Source organism: Musca domestica, unplaced genomic scaffold, assembly GCF_030504385.1.
Source record: "Musca domestica strain aabys unplaced genomic scaffold, Musca_domestica.polishedcontigs.V.1.1 35, whole genome shotgun sequence".
Taxonomy (NCBI): domain Eukaryota; kingdom Metazoa; phylum Arthropoda; class Insecta; order Diptera; family Muscidae; genus Musca; species Musca domestica.
Genome location: NW_026712315.1, coordinates 4,242,680 through 4,268,331, shown reverse-complemented (window position 1 = coordinate 4,268,331; position 25,652 = coordinate 4,242,680). Strand labels below are relative to the sequence as shown.

Genomic DNA, 25,652 nt, shown 5'->3' with positions numbered 1-25,652 from the left:
CTTATTATGTTCAAGTTTTTGGTCTGCGGATTCTTTACTTAAAACGTTTATTGGTCTGCTGGTCCTTGAAAAAAAAACATTCCTTAAATGTCCACTATTTTAAAAATATTCTTCAGCTTCAGGATGTCTGTGAAGGACCCATACTATTTCACTATAAATGACCTTTAACTAAACATTTTCTCGAAGGAGCGTCAGGTTAAAAAACCGAGGATATTAAAAAAACCCGAGCAAATAACAGTAAAATACATATGTTTTTTGCTTTTTTCAAGGACCAACCGACCTCTATAATTGTATTTTTAAGGAGTAATTTCTAGGCCTTAATAGACTCACAAATGCGGATTTTTATTGAAAAAATTTCTCATGAACCAAACAGGATATTTTTGGGATATTTTATCAAGTTCAAACAGAGCAATAAATGCAAATTAAAAAAAAACAACATTTCTCAAAGACCAAAAGATTCAACAATTGGAAAATTTCAGAAATTCTTCAAGGACCAAAAGATTTACAAGCGTGGATTTTTAAAGAAAAATTCTTCAAGGACCAAAAGATTTACAAGCGTGGATTTTTAAAGAAAAATTCTTCAAGGACCAAAAGATTTACAAGCGTGGATTTTTAAAGAAAAATTCTTGAAGGACCAAAAGACCCACAAGCGTGGATTTTTAAAGAAAAATTCTTCAAGGACCAAAAGACCCACAAGCGTGGATTTTTAAAGAAAAATTCTTCAAGGACCAAAAGACCCACAAGCGTGGATTTTTAAAGAAAAATTCTTGAAGGACCAAAAGACCCACAAGCGTGGATTTTTAAAGAAAAATTCTTCAAGGACCAAAAGACCCACAAGCGTGGATTTTTAAAGAAAAATTCTTCAAGGACCAAAAGACCCACAAGCGTGGATTTTTAAAGAAAAATTCTTCAAGGACCAAAAGACCCACAAGCGTGGATTTTTAAAGAAAAATTCTTCAAGAACCAAAAGACCCACAAGCGTGGATTTTTAAAGAAAAATTCTTGAAGGACCAAAAGACCCACAAGCGTGGATTTTTAAAGAAAAATTCTTCAAGGACCAAAAGACCCACAAGCGTGGATTTTTAAAGAAAAATTCTTCAAGAACCAAAAGACCCACAAGCGTGGATTTTTAAAGAAAAATTCTTGAAGGACCAAAAGACCCACAAGCGTGGATTTTTAAAGAAAAATTCTTCAAGGACCAAAAGACCCACAAGCGTGGATTTTTAAAGAAAAATTCTTCAAGAACCAAAAGACCCACAAGCGTGGATTTTTAAAGAAAATTCTTGAAGGACCAAAAGACCCACAAGCGTGGATTTTTAAAGAAAAATTCTTCAAGGACCAAAAGACCCACAAGCGTGGATTTTTAAAGAAAAATTCTTCAAGGACCAAAAGACCCACAAGCGTGGATTTTTAAAGAAAAATTCTTGAAGGACCAAAAGACCCACAAGCGTGGATTTTTAAAGAAAAATTCTTCAAGGACCAAAAGACCCACAAGCGTGGATTTTTAAAGAAAAATTCTTCAAGGACCAAAAGACCCACAAGCGTGGATTTTTAAAGAAAAATTCTTCAAGGACCAAAAGACCCACAAGCGTGGATTTTTAAAGAAAAATTCTTCAAGGACCAAAAGACCCACAAGCGTGGATTTTTAAAGAAAAATTCTTCAAGGACCAAAAGACCCACAAGCGTGGATTTTTAAAGAAAAATTCTTCAAGAACCAAAAGACCCACAAGCGTGGATTTTTAAAGAAAAATTCTTGAAGGACCAAAAGACCCACAAGCGTGGATTTTTAAAGAAAAATTCTTGAAGGACCAAAAGACCCACAAGCGTGGATTTTTAAAGAAAAATTCTTCAAGGACCAAAAGACCCACAAGCGTGGATTTTTAAAGAAAAATTCTTCAAGGACCAAAAGACCCACAAGCGTGGATTTTTAAAGAAAAATTCTTGAAGGACCAAAAGACCCACAAGCGTGGATTTTTAAAGAAAAATTCTTCAAGGACCAAAAGACCCACAAGCGTGGATTTTTAAAGAAAAATTCTTCAAGGACCAAAAGACCCACAAGCGTGGATTTTTAAAGAAAAATTCTTCAAGGACCAAAAGACCCACAAGCGTGGATTTTTAAAGAAAATTCTTCAAGGACCAAAAGACCCACAAGCGTGGATTTTTAAAGAAAAATTCTTCAAGGACCAAAAGACCCACAAGCGTGGATTTTTAAAGAAAAATTCTTCAAGGACCAAAAGACCCACAAGCGTGGATTTTTAAAGAAAAATTCTTCAAGGACCAAAAGACCCACAAGCGTGGATTTTTAAAGAAAAATTCTTCAAGGACCAAAAGACCCACAAGCGTGGATTTTTAAAGAAAAATTCTTCAAGGACCAAAAGACCCACAAGCGTGGATTTTTAAAGAAAAATTCTTCAAGGACCAAAAGACCCACAAGCGTGGATTTTTAAAGAAAAATTCTTCAAGGACCAAAAGACCCACAAGCGTGGATTTTTAAAGAAAAATTCTTCAAGGACCAAAAGACCCACAAGCGTGGATTTTTAAAGAAAAATTCTTCAAGGACCAAAAGACCCACAAGCGTGGATTTTTAAAGAAAAATTCTTCAAGGACCAAAAGACCCACAAGCGTGGATTTTTAAAGAAAAATTCTTCAAGGACCAAAAGACCCACAAGCGTGGATTTTTAAAGAAAAATTCTTCAAGGACCAAAAGACCCACAAGCGTGGATTTTTAAAGAAAAAAATTTTGAGGACCGACATGCATTTACTGTGAAAATTATCCTAAGGATCTACGTTCAGTTTTAAGAAATGTTCTCAAGAAGCCACTGAGAAAGAGAATAATATTTTCAAAGACAAATTTCTCAACAATCAGCACTCTGTAGATCTTCTTATTATGGAAGATATTTTAAAGGACCTATTTTTTTTTTTTTTGAAAATTTTTTAAATACCGTATTTTTATGAAATGTCTTGGAAATTTCTTCTCTGAAAAAAGTCCTTTAGAAGTTTCTCCCTCAAAACAAGACCTTGAAATTATCATCTATGGGATGCTCTGGTATGAAAAAGCTCTTTCAGAGCTATTGTATAGAAAGTACAATTTTGTTCGTCTTATGAATCTTCTTCACGAAAAAAGAAGTTCTATTGAATGGAGGAATTTCCTCTACAGGTCTTCTCAAGGTCTTCTATCAAGAGAAAACCTTCTCAAGTGAAGGCCTTCTCAAGCTCTTCTATGACGAGAAGACCTTCTCAAGTTCTTCCATGAAGAGAATATCTTCCCAAGTTCTTCTATGAAGAGAGAACCTTCTCAAAAGGTCTTCCATGAAGAGAATACCTTCCCAAAGTCTTCCTTCAAGAGAAGACTTTCTCAAAGTTTTCTATGAAGGTCTTCCATAAAGAGAAGAATTTCTAAAGATCTTCCATGAAGAGAATAACTTCTAAAGCTCTTCTATGAAGAAAAGACCTTCTCAAGGTCTTCTATGAAGAAAAGACCTTCTCAAGGTCTTCTATGAAGAAAAGACCTTCTCAAGGTCTTCTATGAAGAGAAGTCGTTCTCAAGCTCTCCTACGAAGAGAAGACGTTCTCAAGCTCTCCTACGAAGAGAAGACCTTTTGAAGCTCTCCTATGAAGAGAAGACCTTCTGAAGCTCTTCTATGTAGAGAAGACCTTCTGAAGCTCTTCTATGAAGGGAAGACCTTCTAAAGCTCTTCTATGAAGGGAAGACCTTCTAAAGCTCTTCTATGAAGGGAAGACCTTCTAAAGCTCTTCTATGAAGGGAAGACCTTCTAAAGCTCTTCTATGAAGGGAAGACCATCTGAAGCTCTCTATGAAGGGAAGACCTCCCCAAGGTCTTCTATAAAGAGAAAAAATAAGAGTATTTTTTGAAATGAGGACCTACTGAAGTTCTTTAATAATAATGAGGCCTTTTAATGTTTTTCTTTTACGTTTATCCAAAGCTCATCTACAAAAATAAGCCCCCTGAAGCTTTTCTATGAAGAGAACATCTTTTGAAGCTCTTTTATGAAAAAATGACATTTTGAAGGTCTACTATGGTATACCTTCTTAAGCTCTTCCATTGCTACTAAGGTATTCGTTTAAACCATGATTTGGTGTACTTATTCCTCAACCCACCCCAATATTCACCAAGTTAATCTTAGCTAACACCATTGCCTCACGTGCTCATGCTGATGTTATCATGCACTTGTGTGTGTGTGTGATTTTTTTTATCCATACGTCGACGGTATCGTGGGCTAAGTACAGGTGTTTACATTGCGATAAGACAAATATAACACGCTTAGATTTTTTATCAGATTTATTTTTTTATTATCTCACTTTTGCTTTCATTTTGAGTTTCATTTTCAAGCGTTTATTTCCGTTACGAGTCGTTAAAATTCTTTCAAAACAATCTGATTTCTAACCTGATTTTTTTGTGGTTCAATTAATAATTCGTTGATATGGAAGATGGAATCTATATGAATTGATTTGATTTGAAAATCTTTAGTATTGCTTATTTGGGGAATTTGGGGAAATTTCGAGATATTTTATGGAATACCTTAGATGACCTAACAGGACAGGTAGCATTTCAAGTTTTCCTTAATATTCCCTAAAAATCTTCAAATTATGGTATTATTTTAATTATTATTAAATTTATTGTTTATTTATTTATATTTATTTTATTTTTATATTTTTTTTTGCATTTAAGATTATTAAAAAATACAGGGTGAGATGAAATAACTGCAACCAATTTCAGACTGCTGTCAATTCTAAGCCACTGGTCCGACGGCTGTTAAAATTATTCCAGTGACAGCTCATTATATCGCTTACAAGCGTACAAAAGCATTTTGGTGAGAATATTCCAGAAAAAAGTTATTCGTGATGGAATTCAAGCGTGATGGTGTGATTTCTTTATGTTTGGCTGGAAAACCACTAGTGACCATCGTTAGAGCATTCCAGCATTTAAATGTGAATAAATCTTTTGTGTCTCGTACCATCGCTCGTTTCCGGACCGTGATACTGGTAGCGTAGCCCGACGTCAAGGAAGTGGACGAAAGATAACAGCAACATCGGCAGAAATGGTTCGAAAAGTAAAGAAGCGACTTGATCGAAACACGCGTCGCAGTGGCCGAAAAATGGCTCGTGAGCTGAACATATCGCAATATTCCATTCGGCAAATATTGAAAAATGAGCTCCGGGTAAAGCCATTGAAATTTCAAAAAGTGCAAGAACTTACACCGCAACAGAAAGAAAATAGGCTCAAAAGAACTAAAGAGTTGCTTCGCTTGGTCGAAAGTGGAAGGTCTTCTCTTCATTGAGGAGCTTTAGAAGGTCTTCTCTTCATAGAAGAGCTTCAAAAGGTCTTCCCTTCATAGAAGAGCTTGAGAAGTTCTTCTCTTAATATAAGACCTTGGGTGGATCTTATCGTCATAGAAGAACTTGAGTGAGCTGCCGAATTTGGCGTTCTGATGAGAAAACATTCGTTGTCCAGCAGTTTGTAAACAAATAAAATTATCGTGTTTACTTGCCCAAGAGGTCAGCTAAAAATTTGCACCTTCGGTTGGCCACCAGAACTCAAGCACCGACCATGGTGATGGTGTGATGTGGGCCACCTGAATAGCGGATGGTCGCTCTCCGCTCGTATTAATCGACCGTGGCATAGTGGCACAATGCCAAATGTTATCGTGAAAATATTCTGGAGGGTATATTAAAGCCTTGGGCATGAAAAAATTTTGGCCGCAGACCTCGGACATTGCAACAGGACTCAGCAACATCGCACCCAGCACGCTGCCACACAAGAATGGTTACAAAATGAGGTTCCTCGCTTCATTTCCAGCGCACAATGGCCACCAAAATCTCCGGATACCAATCCGTTGGGCTATTGTGTCTGGAGTATTTTGTAAAGCAAGATTGGCACTAAAAAATACCAAAGTGTCGATCACCCTAACAAGCGCTTCGCCGGGAATGGCCCGGCGTTTGACTGTTTCATTGGCCGTTTAAGGGCCATAATTCGTGCCAAAGGTGACCAATTCGATGAAATCTAAACTTATTCTAAGATTTGATGCTATTTCCGACATTACGCTTTCATTCAATAGAATTAAAAAAAAAATGTATAAATTATGGCGTTTGATTTTTTTGCAGTGTTTTTTGTGTCTCACCCTGAAAAGTTATGATTATAATCTTTTTTTATTTCTTTTTATTATAAATTGTTTTAAAATAGTCTTAAAATCTTAAAATTTGATAATTTTTCACTTAGCCAAGATCTGTAAAGTCATGCAGTGACTTTGCAAAATTCCCCCTTCAAGCCATACCGGGTTCAAAGTTCATCACCTAAAACAATAAAGTAGAAAAAATCACCTGTTTTTATTGAATAGCTGTCCCTCCCACTCCATTTCCCTACTTTGTAATACCTAAATTATTTCATTGTGGATGTGTGTTTGAATCTGTCCTCATATGTATGTGTGAGCATGGTAATTGCTACCGGATATTTGCCAATTAAATATTTAACAACGGCATTTTGTCGTGTTAATGCCAAAGTGTGAAATTAGCTTTAGTTCAAACAAACAAACACACACACACACATACATCGAAACAACAACAATTCCATTGTTCAAATCATAATCCTTGGGCAAATATTGGCATTTAATAATCAGATAATAATCTGGCTGGGGAGATAGCAAGCAACTGGTTATTGGGATTAACATTGGCTTTTTATCTTTAGAACTGCATTGTAAATTATTTTCCCAAAAAAAAAAGATGAGCTCTGCACTAAAAGTTGGAATTATAAGGGGAAGGGAGCGAAGAACAACAAAAGCAGGGGAGACAAATTTCATCTCCTTTTTTGTGAAAACTACTTGCAAAAATTGTGAAGACATTGAGAAGCATTTGACGTTATTTCAAGGCCACCTCAAGGCAGGGGTGAGATTTGAATTTGTTTCTTAAAAAAATGTATTTCATATTTTTTTTCAATCTAGAGAAGGCCTTTATCCAAGGAGGTCAATGGTGACCTCCACTTCAAATTTCTCAGTTTTAACCCCCTTAATAACATGTGGTACTTTTTGTACTTCTTTAGTATGAATTTCAGAAAATGTGAAATTTCGCTGTAAGAAAAGTACTGAATGGTACCATATTTGGTATTGGGTAAAGGAATGGAGATAAAATTCTGAAATTGGATATTAAGATTACTGATGGTATCTGGGATTGAGATATGAATATGGTTTTAGAAATGTGTAATATAATTGTTCGAAAAGTACAAAATGGTACTAAATTTGCTACTGTGTGAAGAAATAGGAGAGGAATCCTCAAATTTGATATTGAGGTCTGTCTTGGCATCTGGGATTAAGATGTGGAGGTGGTTTTGGAAATATGTACTATAATTGTGAGAAAAACACAAAATCGTACTATAGATGGTATTGAGTGCTTGAAATCTGAAATTTCTCAGTATTAACCGCCTTAATAACATGTGGTACAATTTGTACTTCTTTAGTATGAATTTCAGAAAATGCCACATTTTCTAGCCCCTAAATAAATAGTACAGAATGGTACCATATTTGGTATTGGGTAAGGAATGGAGATAAAATTCTGAAATTTGATATTAAGATTACTGATGGTATCTGGGATTGAGATATGGAGATGGTTTTAGAAATGTGTAATATAATTGTTCGAAAAGTACTAAATGGTACGAAATTTTGTATTGGTTTAGGGAATAGAGTTCAAAACCTGAAATTTGATATAGATGTCACTGTTGGCGTCTGTGGTTAAAATATGGCGGTGGTTTTGGAAATGTGTAATAAAATTGTTAAAAAAAATAAAAAGTACTAAATGGTACTAAATTTGGTACTGTGTGAAGGAATAGGAGAGGAATCCTCAAATTTAATATTGAGGTCTGTCTCGGCATCTGGGATTAAGATGTGGAGGAGGTTTTGGAAATATGTACTATAATTGTGCGAAAAATACAAAATCGTACTATAGATGGTATTGAGTGAACAGATAGTGCTTGAAATCTGTACCTGTGCCTATGTGTAGCATTGACATATAGAGGTGGTGAATGGTACTACATTTGGTACTGTGTGAAGGAATAGGACAGGAATCTTCAAATGTGATATTGTGGTCTGTCTTGGGATGTGGGATTAAGATGAGGAGGTGGTTTTGGAAATGTGTACTATAATTGAGCGAAAAACACTAAATCGTACTATAGATGGCATTGAGTGCTTGAAATCTGGTATTCATGTGTAGCTTGAACATATGGAGGCAGGCGGTTGCGGAAATGTGTTCTATAATTGTACGGAATGTACTGGATGGGATATAAAATTCTGAAATTTTATATTAAATTTTCTAACCGTATCTGTGTTTGAGATTTGGCGACGTTTTAAAAATGAGTCCTATATTTGTACGAAAAGTACAAAATCGTATTAAATTTTGTATTATGTGAAGAGATAGAGCTGGAACCCCGAAATTTGAAATGGAATTTGACCTTGACACAGCACTAAATACCTTCTGGTACCTTTTCCACCCTTTTTGGGTCAAATTTCCAAAAAATTAGTCTATCGATCTTAGCCAACGTTCCAAATTCAAAGATTATACCTTTACCCATGCGCTGAATACCTTCATAATGTATTAGTACTGTTTAGTACATTTTAGTACCCTTTAAGTTCTAGTTTTCCAAAATTCAATACATCTTAACCTGATTATGAACCACATTTCATATTTGAGTATTCTAGCTTAAACCGCTTGTTAAGTATCATAATAAATAATTGAGTACCTTTTCTAGTACCAATTTGTGTTCAAAGTTTCAAAAAAAAAAAAAAAAAAAAACCCCGGCCTTATTTCACCATTGAGGCTGAACAATAATTCGGATTTCAAAATTTCAGAAGTTTAACTTGATTCGTTTGCCAAATACGATGACACAGTCTTAAGTACCTTTTAGTACTTTTTGGTCCCTTTGGACCAAATTACCCAAAATGAGTCCTAATCTTACCCCTATATACCATCCTACTGAAATTTTCACAATTCTGTTTTGATCCGATCACAAGAGATTATGGTCTAGCAGTTAGTACCTTATTGGTATTTTTTGTACTTTTTTATTTGGGATTTCCAAAAATTCGTCCCGATGGTGACCTACATTCCAAGTTTGAGAATCCCAGCTTTACTTGGGCGCTTAATACCATGATACATAATTTAGTACGTTTTTGTAAATTTTGTAACATTTTTGATGAAAGTTTCCCAAACTCTGCCCCATTACACTTCCTCACCTTAACAATGACTCGGATTCAAAATTTCTGAATTCTAATTTGATCCGCTCGGTAAAATTATTGACATCACCTTAATTACCTTTTCATACTTTCCGTACCCTGTGGAATACCTTCCCAAAAATGAGGCAATGTCTCACCTCAATATTTTATCCAGGAGCAAATTCCATTATTCTGCCTTCATCCGCTTACTAGAGATCATGGTGCAGCATTAAGTACTTTTTCGTAGGCCATAATTGAAAATTTTCAAAAACAAAAATTTGCAATATCTCCCCCTACACAACGTATTTAGTACCTTTTCGTACTTTTTGTAATCTTTAACTTTTTTATTCGTTTTTTTTTTTCGCTTCTACTTTAAATGTTTAAAAAAAATTAGAATACCATTAGTACGATTTAATACAACAAATAATTAATTTTTTGTACATTTTAGTTGAAATATTAAAGAGAACTGCCGCATCTAACTAGTCTACATTATTACTTCTCCTCTACCTCTTCCAAATTTCAAATTTCAGCGTAAAATACCAACGTAGGTAATTTGGTACCATCTAGTACTTGTTGTAAATTTTAGTTAGAATTTTCGCGGAACCGAACAATCTTACCCCTACAAACCGATTATGAAGCACCTTTCAATTTGATAATTCTGGCTTTATTTGGGCGCTAACTACCATGGTACATAATTCAGTACCGTTTTGTGCACGTTTCACTCAGTTTCCAGAATTCTAATTAAAATCATATTTTCGAAATCATGATACAGATTTTATTACATTTTCGTACTTTTTTATAACCTTTGGACCAAATTATCAAAAGATGAGGCATCAATATTCCATTCCAGACCGAAATTCATTATTCTGACTTTATTCACTCACTAGAGATCATGAAACCATATTTAGTACTTTTTCGTACTTTTAAGTACAGTTCGCAGTATTCAGTAACTTTTCGTACTTTTTGTAGTCCTTAACTGGGATTTGACCAAAAAATCTTAACCCTACGGATCACCCATAATAACCCACATTCCTAATTAAAGAATCCAGGCTCTAATCGTTCGCTAACTGTCATTGTGTAATTTAGTGCCTTTTCGTACGTTTCGTAACATTTTGTTTCAAGCTTTTTCATACTTAGTATAAGGTCACTTCCTCGCGTTAAAATAGACTTAGATTTCAAATTCGAATCTGAATGATTCTTTCAATATGATGATACAGATTTTGGTACCTTTTAGTACGTTTTTATAACCTTTGGACAAAATTACCAAAAATGTGCCATCAATATACCATCCCAGAGCAAAATTCATAATTCTGACTCTATTTGCACACTAGGGATCAAGGACCAATAGTTGGTACCATTTTGTTCTCCTTAATTTGGTATTTCTAAAAATTCGACACATCGTACCCCCACATTAAGATCATGACCCACATTCCAAATTTGAGAATTTCAGCTTTACCCCTATTGCTGACTACAATGATATAACACTTAGTACCTTTTCGTACGTTTCGTAACATTTTAGCTCGAATTTACTGTGCATTATAGATTTTAGTACCTTTATGTACTTTTTGTACACTTTGGGCCAAATTTCCAAAAATGGCATACCATCATCAACACATTCGGGATCAAATTAAAAATTCCATCATATAATTTTTCTTTCGTTCACATAGAATTTTCGTACCTTTTCCTACTTTTAGTACCCATATTTTGTTGTTCCCGAACATTTGCTTATTCCACCTATAAACGACAACTTAACTATGTAAATGAAAATAAAATGATCCATTGCCACCAAACCCCCGCCCCTAGTGTACTCCACCGGCAACAATGAAAAAACTAGTAAAGAAAATCTTAAAGTCGGGCGGGGCCGACTTTCTGATACCCTACACCACTTTGCTAATTTAGTAGAGGTCCACTTAACAATTGAAAGCCCTATCATACACGCTATGATTATAATTATAATTTAAAGTTCAAAGGACAAATTTGCGAAGCATTTGTATTTTTTAAATTCGGATATGTGTTGCCCATTTGATATATATGGGAGTTATCTCCAAATCTGAATCGATTTTGATGAAATTTGCCAAAGATATGTCTAAGCTGTATTTCATATATTTCCCTGAATATCGTTGTTACGGAGTGCATATTACGGCTGTGGGTAACAAATATAAAAAATCGGATGAACAATGGATATGGGAGCTATGGCTATATCTGAATCGATCTTTACCAAATTTGACATAATAGCTTCCAAACTCAATTTGGTCGCAAGTGCCAAATTTCATCCCATTTGGACAAATATTAGACGTTTGGTGCACAATAAAAGATAAATCGGACGAAGATATATATGGGAGCTATATCCAAATCTGAACCGATCTCGATAAAATTTAGCAAAGGTATTTCTGAGCTGTATTTAATAAATTTCCCCAAATATTGTTGTTACCGAGTGCATATTACGGCTGCGAAGGACTAAAATAACAAATCGGATGAACAATATATATTGGAGCTATAGCTATATCTGAACCGATTTCGATCAAATTTGGCATACTTATTTTGAGGCCTAATTTGGTTGTATGTGCAAAATTCCATACTATTCGGGCTGATATTACACGTTTGGTGCACAATAAAACTCAAATCGGACGAAGATATATATGGGAGCTATATTCAAATCTGGACCGATCTTGATCTGAGCTGTATTTCATATATTTCCCCAAATATTGTTGTTACAGAGTGCCTATTATGGCTGCGAAGGACTAAAATAACAGATCGAATAAACAATATATATTGGAGCTATAGCTATATCTGAACCGACTTCGATCAAATTTGCCATACTTATTTTCAGATCTAATTTGGTTGTATGTGCAAAATTCCATTCTATTCGGGCTGATATTACACGTTTGGTGCACAATAAAACGCAAATCGGACGAAGATATATATGGGAGCTATATATAAATTTTAACCGATTATCTCCAATTTCAATATGGTTCGTCGTTGGGCCAAACAAATGATCTGTGAAAAATTTCATCTGGATAGGACAATAAATGCGAACTGTACTTTGGTTACACGGACGGACATGCATAAATCGACTCAGAATGTGATTCTATGCAGATCATCAAAAGGAACTATGGGTCCATCTCGTTTCCTTTTGCCTGTAACAAACAAATGCACAAAGACACAATACTCTGACCACCTTGTGGTATACCCTACACTAAAAGAAAAGAAAACCCTGATTGCAGACCATTTACATTGGCATGACGTATGGCATTGGTTGTTAACTTGGTTAGCCACCTGGTTAATTGCATTGTTTCTGACTTACGTGTGGTGTCATAATGGACTCCTTTGAATTCCTCAAAGCAGGGCAGTATGGCCCAAGATCCAGATGGTGTTTGTGGCCAACACAGTACGGAATCAAATGAGACAGGGCAGGATAACGAGTCGTTGCTGTTGGGTAGAGCGGTTTTTAGCTGTAATGAAAAGGAGAGGAAGGGAGAGAGAAGTGAGAAAATTGATCAAAATTACAAATTAAAAAAAAAATTTTCATATAAAGAAAAAATAAAAATAAAAACACAGAAAACAATCAGGACCACCTTGCAGGAAGCCTTCAGAAGAAGTTCATATTTTACAAATTCTTAAGGCGGCAGGAATGGCGTTTGCCATAGACACGCTGGCGCCCATGACACGGTTGATGAAATATGAGGCTGCCAATGTTAATGCTGATGATGACGATGCAATGAAAATATGTTTGACTTATGGACTTCTTCGCCTGGTTACGCTGGCTTGACTTCAAATGGAAGCAACCACGCACACACACACCCACATGCAATCAGTGAAAATTTTCCAGCAAAAGTTAATCGTTGACTCGATGGCTTAAATGGAAATATATCGATGAACCTTAAACAATTTCGCAGGTGATTTAGTTCTTTGTAAGGGTTTTCAGGCTTTGTTAACAGAATATTATTTTAAGGACCATCCGGTAGATGAAAAACAAGTTAAAAAAAATATCAGTCGGTTCTGCCCTCAGGCAATGTTCGATTATTTAAATATATTTTCACTTCTGTAATGAATTTTCAAACTCTTGATCCTTTATGGAGTGGGTTTTGAAGGAATGGGCCAATATTGTCTATTTCGTATCGGACCTAACTAAATATGATGTAAATATTGCGACGGGCCAGGTGGGGTCTATGTTGCTAACTTCATCATAAAACCCATATTCATCTCAGATTTCTGGTTAAGATATATCTTTGGACATAGCAAGTTGTAAAGAATCGCTGACTGGTTAAGACAGTTAAGACAGATAAAAGTATTGAACATGTAAAAAAGCTGTAAGTTCGGCCGGGCCGAACTTTTAATACCCTCCACCATTTGGTACAAATTTGGCAATTTCCAAAAAATAAAACCCGTTAAAAATTCTGCCAAAATCTTAAAAATACCGAATGCTTATACGACGACGTGGGCCTGCATAGGCAACTTTTGTCATAAATTATTACAATATTTGCGAAACTTGAAGAAAAATCTGTTTATAATGTAGCTAAAATCGTCAAAATACCGAATATGGGGGGTACCGTTATATGGGGGCTATACGAAGACGTGGACCTGCACAGACAATTTTCTGGCATGGGCTGAAGTATCCATTACGAACTTCACATACGAAATTTGAAACGATTCCGGTAAACAATGTCGCTAAAATCATCAAAAAACCGAATATCGGGGGGTACCGTTATATGGGGGCTACAGAAAGACGTGGACCTGCACATATAATTTTCTGTCTTAGGCTGTAGCATCCATTACAAACTTGAAATGCCAAATTTGAAATAATTCCGGTGAATAATGTCGCTAAAATCATCAAAATACCGAATATCGGGAGGTACCGTTATGTGGGGGCTATATGATAACTTGGACCTACATGGCCCATTTACGAACTTAACCTGCCTACTGGGAAAAAATACATGTGTGCAAAATTTTAGCCTTCTATCTCAATTTGTTCGAAAGATAGCGTGATTACAACAGACAGACAGACAGACGGACAGACAGACACACAGACAGACAGACGGACATGGCTAAATCGTCTTAGAATTTTACGCTGATCAAGAATATATATACTTTGTTGGGTCTGACATGAATATTTCGAGGAGTTACAAGCGGAATGACAAAATTAATATACCCTCCATAGTATGGTGGAGGGTATAAAAATGTGACCCTTTGTGGTTGAAGTACCAGATGTTGTTCGCAGCTATATATCATCTTCACGACAGATCTTGTGTTAGCGAAAATGTTCGTATGTGTGAAATTTGAAGAGAGCTATAAGCCAAATAAGCATTTTTGGCTTACTTTGAGCGTTTGATTTCTAAAAACCCTTAAACCCCATGTGGTGGAGGGACCTGAAGAAATAGTCCCATATGTGTATGATATGTACCATCTTTATAACAGATCTTGTGTTGATGGAAATATTGAGGTGTGCCAAGTCTGAATGGAAAATATTCAAAATTTTGAGCTTTTGTGAGGCAGGTACCACAAGGAGAGGACCGATATATCCCATCTTCACAATATACCTTGTATTAGTAGAAATAATGGAATGTGTGAAATATAAAGAGAAACTGATGCTAATTTCGGATTTTATAAACGTTTTGGTTATTCAAAACTTTGGCTATTTGTGGGGGAGGTACCAGAAGGAATGGTTCAATCTCTACCGCCTTTATGACAGATCCTGTGTTGATAGAAGTATTCAGATATTCCAAGTCGAAATAGAATCGGATTTTTATTTCGCGTCTTATGAGCTTCATGGATATTTAAAATCACGACCTTTTGTAGCAGAGAGATCACCAGATCTTGAGTTTATAAAAATATAGGGATCTATGAAATTTTAAGACAATCGGATTCTTACATCACATTTTAAAATATTCAAAATTATTCAAAATATTTACCCCTTGTGGGGAGGCACTTGATGGAGTGGACCGATATTATCAATTTTTGCACCTGACCTGAAACTGACGCAAATATAAGGATTTGTCAAGTTGGAGAAAATTCGGATTATTGCTTATCTTTCTGTGCAGAAAAAAAATATATATTTTTTGAAAATTTTGTCCTTTTGTGGGGAGGTACCAAAAGAAGTGGACCAATTTATTCCAGTTTGGTACCAGACTTTGGGTTAAAAAAATTATTGGGCCGTTTGAAATTTGAAGACAATCGGCTCTTACATCACATTTTTTTTAAACTTGTATTTGTTCAAAAATGTTTACCCTATGTGGGGTAGGTACTAGATAGAGTGGACCGATATTGACCATTTTCGCACCTGACCTAGCACTGACGTAAATATTTGGATTTGCAAAATTAGAGCACAGTTAGATTATTGCTTCCCTTTCTGTGCAGGATTTTTTTTTGTGCAAATTTCGACCATTTGTGGGGGAGGTACCGGAAGGAGTGGACCGATCTAGGGAGATCTAGGGTTAACAAATTTATTGAGATTTGTGAAATTTTAAGACAATTGGATCCTAACATCACATTTTATACTAGTTATAATTATTCAAAATTTTGACCCTTTGTGGGGGAGGCACTTGATGGAGTCGACCGATATTGTCAATTTTCGCATCTGACCTAGCACTGACGCAAATATTAGGATTTGCAAAATTAGAGCAAAATTAGATTATTGCTTTTCTGCCTGTGCAGAAAATATATTTTTTGAAAATTCCGAACTTTTGTGGGGGAGGCACTAGAAGAAGGGACCGATGTATTCCATCTTAACACCAGACCTTGGGTTAATAAAAATATTGGGATGTGTGAAATTTGAAGACAATCGGACTCATACATCACATTTTATGAGAGTTGCAAATATTCAAAATGTTGACCCTTTGTGGTGGTAGTACTTGATAGAGTGGATCGATATTGTCTATTTTCACACCTGACCTGGCACTGACGCAAATATTCAGATTTGCAAAGTTGGAGCAAACTCGGATTATCGTTTGTCTTTCTGTGCAGAAAATATAATTTTGAAAATTGTCATCTTTTGTGGGGGAGGTACCAGAAGGAATGTACCGATATTGTCCATCTCCAAACTCGATCTAAGTTTGACAAAAATATTACGATCTTCCAAGTTTGGACCAAATCGAATACTATCTTCGAGAGTTATTGTATCCACTAGCAAGACAGACGGACGGACATAGCTAGATCGACTCCAAATGTCCTGAAACGGATTCGTTCCAAGGAGACCCTGGTGTTTAAAACCGTTATTTCGACTAGACACGTTTTGACCATATCAAATGATATATACCCTCTTTAGCCATATGGTTGAAGGCATAAAAATTTGGTTCCTCAAAATATGTTGTTAAAAATTCCACATTAGGAGGTCTGATGTTTCTTCAAATTCCGCGAAAAAAAAAAAAAAAAAAAACTATCAAATGAACACATCCTCATCCATTCCTCAACGTGTTAATTTGCCCTACTTCTGTTTTGCTACATAAATGAACATTTTATTTTAATGTAAATTTGCTAGGTTCTTTAACCATTAAAAACATATTTTTAATAGCTTTTAATGCCATACACAGAAGCCGCGCACACGGACACGGACACACACTCACACCCTCACCGCATACTATGGCAAATAATATAAAGTTGATGTTGTTTCCTTTATTGAAGCCCCATCAAAAAGAGGGAAAACCATTAAAATTATGCCATATTTTTCTGAGACGATTATTACAAAAGGGTACGGCAGCCAGAAGATGAATCAGGCGGGAGAAAAAGGCATGAAAAGGGATTTTCCACAAAACCAAAGGACGATGGAAAATCCTCAAAAGTAAACGTTAAAAAGGCGACATTAAAGTGTTGTCGTAAAGACGAAAGACAATCCACGCTTTATTACACGCTCGAATGGCCCGGATGTGCTGTCCTGTTGCTGCTGCGTGTCTATGTGGCTGTGGATGAAAGAAAAAGCCAAACCAAAGTGCCAAAGGATAATGTCATCAGCGTAAATGTAGTGTGTTTGTGTGTGTGTGTGGGGGGATGTGAGAGAAAGGAAGTATGTCAGTCTCAAATGCCGGCTGTCTGCCCAAAAGACAGCCAGAGGAATACAATAGCCTGAGACAGCAAAAGTAACCTGATTACATGCATAAGTCGCCATCGATGTTCTCCTGTGGCACAGTGGGGGGAAATTATTAACTATTTTTTTTTTTTTTAACAGAAAAAATATTTATTTTGAAGGTTGAAGCCAGAATCTTAAAATTTCGCTAAAGGGCCAATATTGGTGTTGTGGAAGGGGTTTTGGAGACTTGTACTAAAAAGTTACGAAAGTACTACAATGTACTAAAAATTGAATACTTTCTATTGGACAAAAATGGAATGAGCTAGAATTCTGAAATATGGGGTATGAGTCACTGCTGGCTGGAGTGTAGGAAATTTCGTACGTTAAATTTACGAAAAGTTCTAAAATGGTACTTAACCTCTAAAACGGTACCATTTGGTATTATGTGATCGCTTTGAGTTATACATTTGGAATTTTCTAAAAGAATCAAGGTTGGAAAATAAGTTTAATATATGTTAAGGTGGCTCTAGAAATGGGTACTAAGTGTGTGCAACCGTACTAAATGGTACTAAATTTGTTACACTTTGGTGAAGTGTGAACGGATGAAGCTGCAATTTTGAATTGGGTCCCTATCGGTGGTACTGGATTTGTGCTAAAGAGGTGATTTTGGAAATGTGTACTACAAGTGCACGAAAAGTACTAAATAGTACTGTATTTGGTACAATTGAATGCTTGGAATCTTAAATTTTGTTTTAGAGTCGCTGTTCATATGTGGCCTGGACATAGGGAGATGTTTTTGGAAACGTGTACCATAGTTGTACGAAAAGTACAAAATGGTACTATATTTGGTTATCCTCAAATTTGATATTGAGGTCTCTGCTGATATCTGGAATTGGGATATGGAGGTGGTTCTAATAATGTCATTTGATATTTGGATTATTAATGGTATCAGTGTTTGATAATTGGCAAAATTCGTCTCATATTTTGTACGGAAAGTACTAAATGGTACTAAAATTGGTATTGGGTTAAGGGATATAGCTAAAAATCCTCAAATTTGATATTGAGGTATCTGGAATGGAGATATGGACGTGGTTATTGTAATATGTACTACAAGTGCATGAAAAGTACTAAATAGTACAATATTTGGTACAATTTGGTGCTTGATATGTGAAATTTGGTTTTAGAGTAGCCTGGCTAAGCAAGCCTAGACTTATGAAGGTGGTTTTGGAAATGTGTACTACAAGTTCATGAAGAGCACTACAAAGTACTAAATTTGGTGCAAGGTGAAGAGATAGAGCAAAAATCCACAAATTTGATACAGATGTCACTGTTGATATTTGTGGTTAATATATGGAGGTGCTTTGAAAATTTGTACTATAATTATACGAAAAGTACCGAATGGTATTGGGAAAGGGGATAGAGATAGAACTCTGAAATGTTTAGATTATTGATGGTATTTGTGCTTCAGATTTGGCATTTGGTTGGAAATTCATCCCATAATTGTACTAAACGCACTAAATGGTACAAAATTTTCTATTGGATGAAGAAGTATAGCTGAAATCCTAAAATTTGATAAAAGTGTCACCGTTGGTGTCCGTGGTTAAGATATGAAGGTGATTTCGGAAATGTGTACTGTAATTGTACCAAAAATACTGAAAGGTACCATATTTGGTATGGGGTCAAGGGATATAAAATTCTTCAATTTGATATTGAGAATACCAACTGTAACTGTATTTGAAATTTACCAGTGGTTTGGGAATTCGTCCCATATTTGTACGAAAAGTACTAAGCGGTACTAAACTGGGTGAAGAAATAGAGCTAAAATCCTGTAATTTGAGATCGAGGCCCCTGTTGGTATCTGGAATTGAGATATGGAGATGGTTTTAGAAATGTGTACTATAAATGTACGAAAAGCACTATATAGTACTAAGTGGTACTTAAATGTGTAATGGGTTAACTGATAGTGCTTGAAATCTGAAAATGTTGTATTAGAGTCGCTTTTCAGGTACAGTCTGAATATATGGAGGTAGTTTTGAAAATGTGTGCTATAATTGTACGAGATGTACTAAATGGTACTATATTTGGTATTGGGTGAAGGAATAAGGCAAAATTTGTTAAAGATGTCACTCTTGGTGTCTGTGGTTGTAAGAAAGAGCATGTTTTAAATATCTGTTCGATAATTGCACGAAATGGTACTAAATTTGCTAATGGAGGAAATAAAAATTAAAAAAAAAATAGAATTTTATTTGAGGTACAATGTAAATAGAGATTTCTTTTCGTACATAACTTATAACAAAATTCGATGAAGAATATTTTTGTCTTTGATGACATCCTACTAAACTTATGCTTTTTGGGAGTATATAGCTTAAAATCTCACATAAGGTATGGCATTAACCCTAAAATGAGTTTTCTGGCAATAAGTTAGGATTTAGACTGTTTTCGTCTTCTAGAGCCTTTAGTAGAATTTTATGAAAAATAATTTTGTAGAATATTATATTATTGACTTGCTGCGACGCCGTTAAAAGGAAGTTTATAGCCATGCTTTAAAAAACGAACCAAAAAAACTCCTTTAATGACTCGCTGGAGGGTTAAAATCTTCCATCAGCATATTTTTCGCATTTTTTTCGGCAATATTGCCGAAGACTAGTATCTTCCTAAAATGCACGGAAATTTTCCAAAAGTGTGGAATAGGAGGAAACTAATCCACCTCCCCCCCCCCCCCCCTCTATTTTAGTTACCTTGCCCCGATGACTTTCAAAACGCCGATACCTGTCTTCTATTTTACGCTAGATTCAAAACGAATTAAGATAGGAAGTTAACATTTTGCACATATCAGTTTTTTGTGTGCAGGCAGGTCAAGTTCGAAGATCGGCTATATCAGTCCACGATATCGTACCCTCCAATTTTCAGTATTTTGATGAATTTAGAGACATTTTTTATCGGAATTGTTTTAATTTCGTACTTAAAATCCGTAAAGGATACTACAGCCTATAGTATGAAGGTTGACGTCTTCCTATAACCCCAATATAACGATGCCTCCCCATATTCGGCATTTTGATGATTTTAAGGGCAAGATTTTCACAGGAATTGTTCCAAATATCGTATGTAATGGTCGTAATGGGTACTACAACCTATGGCGGAAAATAAGACACCGTATATAAGTCCACGGAATCGTATATTCCCCATATAACGTTACCCCCTTCCCTATTTGCGGAATTCTGATGTTTTTAGCCGCATTTTTCAATGGAATTGTCTGAAAATCCACACAAGGAGTTCCTTCTGAGTAATTTGCGCTCTGAAAGAGAGGGTAACCCCCGATATTTCCTATTTGTATGATTTTAGCGAAATTTTTTTTTGTATCGGAATTGTTTTGAAATTCATATTCAAATTTCGTAATGGGTACTACAGCCTACGACATAAAATTTTTTATGCAGGTCCACGTCTTCGTATAGCCCCATTAGACGGGGTTCCTTTGAACGATATTTTTCGAAAGATTTTTTTTTTTAATTTTTTAAGTTCCCCTAAAAATGGTGGAGGGTATTAAAAGTTCGGCCGGGCCAAACTTAGTTGCTTTTTGACTTGTTATCTCTACCTTCATAATCTGTTGGATTTTCCCCGTAATTATTGAAAAAAAAAAAAGAATTTTGTCGACAACGTTAAAATTTAATTGGTGACCCACCCTTTGAGGGCCACTGTCTCTGTTTAATAAATCAAAATGACACACAAAATGCCACCCCGACATTTGGCAACAATGAAACCCCCAGTCCAGTGCCATGGCATCTCTGTTGTTCCATTACTTACCCGTTCGGCCTGTTGCAGGCATTGCATCTCCAGTGTTCGATTAACATACGACGATGACGATGACGACGACAATGTATCACCGCTCACAATGGCCAAGGCAGCTGCTGTCTCAATATCCTCCAAACGCAACAGATCCCCATCTCCGGTGATATGTCCTGTGCTCGCTGTCGAGGTGGCTGTGGCTGCCAACAAGGCATTGGCCTGTTGCAGCATGTCCGTTGAAAAATTGGCAAAAATGTCGGCCAAATCTATGGCCGAGTCGCCCGATAAACTGTCTACCAGGGCATCCAGATCCGTTGTATCCATAATTTTTGTGCAATAATGATGGGACTACGGCAATCAACTATCAGTTGAGATACGAGATGAAGGAAATGCCTGAGTGGTGGTTGTGGGTTTGTTTGGTGTGGGTGCTTATGGTCATTCAATGTTGATGGTTTGCCTTTTGATGGTCCAATGCAAAAGGTGTCCGTGGTTGTCGCGAACAGATGTTTGTTCGCTAAGTTGTTGGGCCAGAGTTGGCTATGTTAGGGTTGTGACGTTTGTTGCCCGCAAGCGGGGAGGTGGGTAGACTGGTTGGCTGTTAGTATTGACTTCGTTTTAGAATTCTCTCCGTTGCCGTTTGCCAATCTAAAATTAAATTAAAAAAAAAAAAAACGTAACGAATATTATCAATGCAAAACAATGTCGGCAATACTTTTTTGTTGTTGTCATTGTTGTTGTGGAAGGACAAAATTGGAATAATAAATGTAAATGGATACACAGAGGGATATAATGGACACAAAAATGGAATGCAACACAGAACGGGACAGGGGTATATTGCTCAATATCAATGCAATCACTGCCCACAGGCTTTTAAGCTTTGGATTTGATGCAGTTGCTATCAAATTCGATTGAGTTTTATTGGGGCAATACGGAAAAACTAGGTTTGAATGTTTATACCCTACAACACTATGTGTTGGGGGTATTATAAGTTTGATTGGGCCAAAAATTATGTAACACCACGAAATATTGGTTTCCCACATGGGAAAGTATATATGGATCTTCCTATCTCGCCGAGCTAAGTCGATCTAGCTATGTATGTCCGTCCGTCCGTCTGACAGGTCGCAATTATTGCCCGATCTTCACGAAATTAAGAATGGAGGTGGGGATAGTGCCAGAATAGAACCCTATTTCTTTTGGAGATGATCGCATAATATCTAGGGGTTGAAATGGACCAAAAACTGAAAAATTTCCTGATTTTGCAGCTGCTCTACAGGTCGCAATTATAGACCAATCGAAGCGGAAGTTAGCATAGGGCTAGAGCTTAGGGCTGGGCAGAAGCCTTCCAATTTTGATAGTCATCGGATAATAGTTAGTGGGTGAAATAGGCCACAACATTTGTGTTAAAGTCAAATTTTCCATTAAACCGCGAATATTTTTAATCCCGGCGAAATCACAAATAGACGAACGGGTCAATTCTGACCGTTACGTAGATGTCGATAGTAAATATATCGGTTATATATAGCGAAATATATACAATGTGTATGTACAAAGGAAGGGGATATTAGTTAGAATGCTTAAAAGAATGGCTGGACCGATTTTGACAAATTTTGTCAATTCAGTATGCCCTCTTGTCACAAAAGCATAAAATCTCAAAAAATTGCAGAAAAATATGCCAGTAATGATGTTAATATAGATTTTGTAGTATTTTGTGATATTTTTTTTATTTTTTTCATATTTTTTATCGCATGCGATTTTTTTAATTTGACTTATAATATTTTTTAATATTTTTTCACCTTACAACACAGGTTGGATTTATTATATAAGGATTGCAAATATCGTCTGATCCTCACGAAAAACAAGGGTAGGGTTGGGCTCGGAAGGGCTAGGCCTATTGTTTTCAAAGATGTCCGGGGTTGAAATGGACCAACAACTAAAAATTTTCCTGATTTTGCAGCCGTTGTAAAGGTCACAAATAGAAACCAGAGGACACGAAATCTCGCATAAAGTTAGAGTTTAGGACAGCGGGTACAATGGACCACTAATTTTGTTTGAAAAAAATACCAACATTACTTACAGATGATATCTGAAATACACAAAAGGCTGGCTTTTTATGCTGATTTCGTTGATGAATATTGCCAAATATCGAAAATAATAAAATCATATATGTGAGTCTAAATTTGGAGATACGGAGGGGCTTCTTGCTTTTGGAGATGATTGCAAAATATTTCGAGGTTCAAATTACATTCCATTTTCATAGCAGATCTTGTGTTACTAGAACTAATGGGATGTATGAAATATGAAGAGAACCGGATGCTTATTTCGGATTTTATAATCGTTTTGGTTATTCAAAATGTTGACCCGTCGTGGGAGAGGTACCAGAAGTAAAGGTCCGATCTCTACTATGATTATAACAAACCTTGTGGGGATAGAAATATTGGTCTGAATGAAATCAGATGTCAATTTCACGTTTTAAGAGCTTCATGGATATTGAAATTTTTGACCCTCTAGGGGGGAGATACTAGAAGGAATAATATTCCATCTTCAGAACAGACCTTGGGTTAATAAAATGTTGTATTGTGTGTAATTTGAAGATAACCGGGCCCTTACATCACATTTAATAAGAGTTATACTTATACAAAATGTTGACCCTTTGTGGGGGAGGTCCCAGAAGGAATGGTTCGATCTCTATTATCTTTATAACATGAGCTTCATGGATACCCAGAATGTTGACCCTTAGGTGGGGAAGGTACCAGAAGGAGTTTCGAGAGTTATCGTGTGCACCAGCCAGACAGACGGACGGACGAATCGCAAGATCGATTCCAAATGTACTGAAACGGGCCTAGAGTCTAAAACCGTTATTTCGATAAGACACGTTTTAGCCGTATTGAATGATATATAGGGTTGCCCATATTCGACGGACCTTTGGGCCCTTTGGGCCCATTCCAATCGACAAGGCTTGTCCGCTGGCAACATTCTTTGCGTCAATTGAATTTTGTACGGGAACAAATGCAAATCAATGCGAATAATCCATTGTAAAATGGACCGAGCCATGCCCAACTGCTGAGAACGGCGTTTTTGGTATGTTCTTGGGGATCTCTCAACACTGGCTCGTACGGCAGCGATATTCTCGGCCGATCGCCTTGGTCGACTTTTATATGGCCTCTTCGGATTAGAAAGAGCCTTACCAGTCGAAATTTTTTCGTATAAACGTTTAATGGTGTTCTTAGAAGGCGCACTTCTCACATTTTTTTCCCCAATTGACTTCTTCTGTTGAATGTAAATTTCAACTATTTCAGAGCGCTCGCGTGGCGTGTATTGGTTCATGGTAAAAATCTGCTTGGACTGACGCTTCAAACGCGGTATGTCATTAAGCGATGTGACATCTCTGTCAAAAGTTATGGCGTTGCCAGATGGGTCCGTCGAATATGGGCCATGTATACCCTCTATTGCCATAAAAGATCAAGTTCGGAGATGGGCAATATCGGTCCACTCCTTCTGGCACCTCCCCCACAAATAGTTGAAATTTAAAAAAAAAAATTTCTGCACAGAAAGAGAACGGATGATCCGATTTTGCTCCAACTTTGCAAATCCTATTTTTTGCATCAGTGCTAGGTCCGGTGAGAAAATGAAAAATATCGGTTCACTCCAACAAGTACCTCCTCCACAAAGGGCCAACATTTTAAATAATTATAACTCTTTTAAAGTTTGATTTAAGTGTCCAATTCTCTATAAAAAACACACACACATCACAATATTTTTATTAACCCAAGGTCTGAGGTGATGATGGAATATAAGGTACTTTCCCCACAGAGGGTCAACATAAAAACACAAAATTAACATCCGATTCCATTCAGACTTGGCGCATCTAAATATTTCCATGAACACAATATCTGTTGTAAAGATGTTAAAGATCGGACCATTCTACCATATGGTAGAGATCGAACAAAACCTTTTGGTACCTCCCGCACAACGATTCAGTGTTTTAAATAATGGTAACCCTCATAAAAAGCGAAATAAGCATCCGACTTTCTTAAAATTTCACACATCCCAATATTTCTATTAACACAAGATCTGGTGTGAGGATGATAGATGTCGGTTTAACCCCTTGTGGTACCTCTTCTACAAACAATCACAATTTTAAGAACTTAAATGTCTCATAAATTGCAAAATAAGTCAGCGATTCCATTCAAGCCTTCTATATCTTAATATTTCCCTCAACAAGGGATCTGATGTGAATCTGTTGTTCTGCCCACTTCCTCTGATACCTCCTCTCCCACAAAAAGATAAAATTTTGATTTACAATTATTTGCATACAATTTTAAATAAATTATCGATTTTATTTCCATGTTGCAGGTCCTAAAATTTGTATTAGTTGAAGTGGGCTACTTTGATCCATTCTATCTAGCACCTCACTCATTCTCTAAAAATGATCACTTAGCTCATATATCCAGCGATCTAGTCCAAATATGGCAAGTTGTAATATTTATATTAGACATATATAAGAGAGGGGTTAGACAATATCGGCCAACTCCTGCGGAACATACCTCTACATTAATGATCAACATGAAGAATAATAAATAGGGATGTCAAAATATGTTTACAAAAACGGCCAACAGCTGAGGGTATACATGCGTCGGCAAATACTTTTTAACTTGCTA

General features: G+C 36.3%; 1 protein-coding gene across 6 annotated transcripts in view; it reads right to left on the bottom strand.

The window, feature by feature from the left end:
• Positions 1-25,652, bottom strand: part of LOC101892073 (diuretic hormone receptor) — a 129,941-nt gene that overhangs the window by 40,503 nt on the left and 63,786 nt on the right. For all 6 annotated transcript variants that reach the window (XM_059125805.1, XM_059125804.1, XM_059125800.1 and 3 more), the window contains 2 exons: positions 21,013-21,639; positions 12,517-12,664 (listed from right to left, as the gene is read on the bottom strand). In XM_059125805.1, the coding sequence (XP_058981788.1) occupies positions 12,517-12,664; positions 21,013-21,318 (454 nt within the window). In that variant the 5' untranslated portion in view covers positions 21,319-21,639. The remainder of the gene's footprint in view (positions 1-12,516; positions 12,665-21,012; positions 21,640-25,652) is intronic.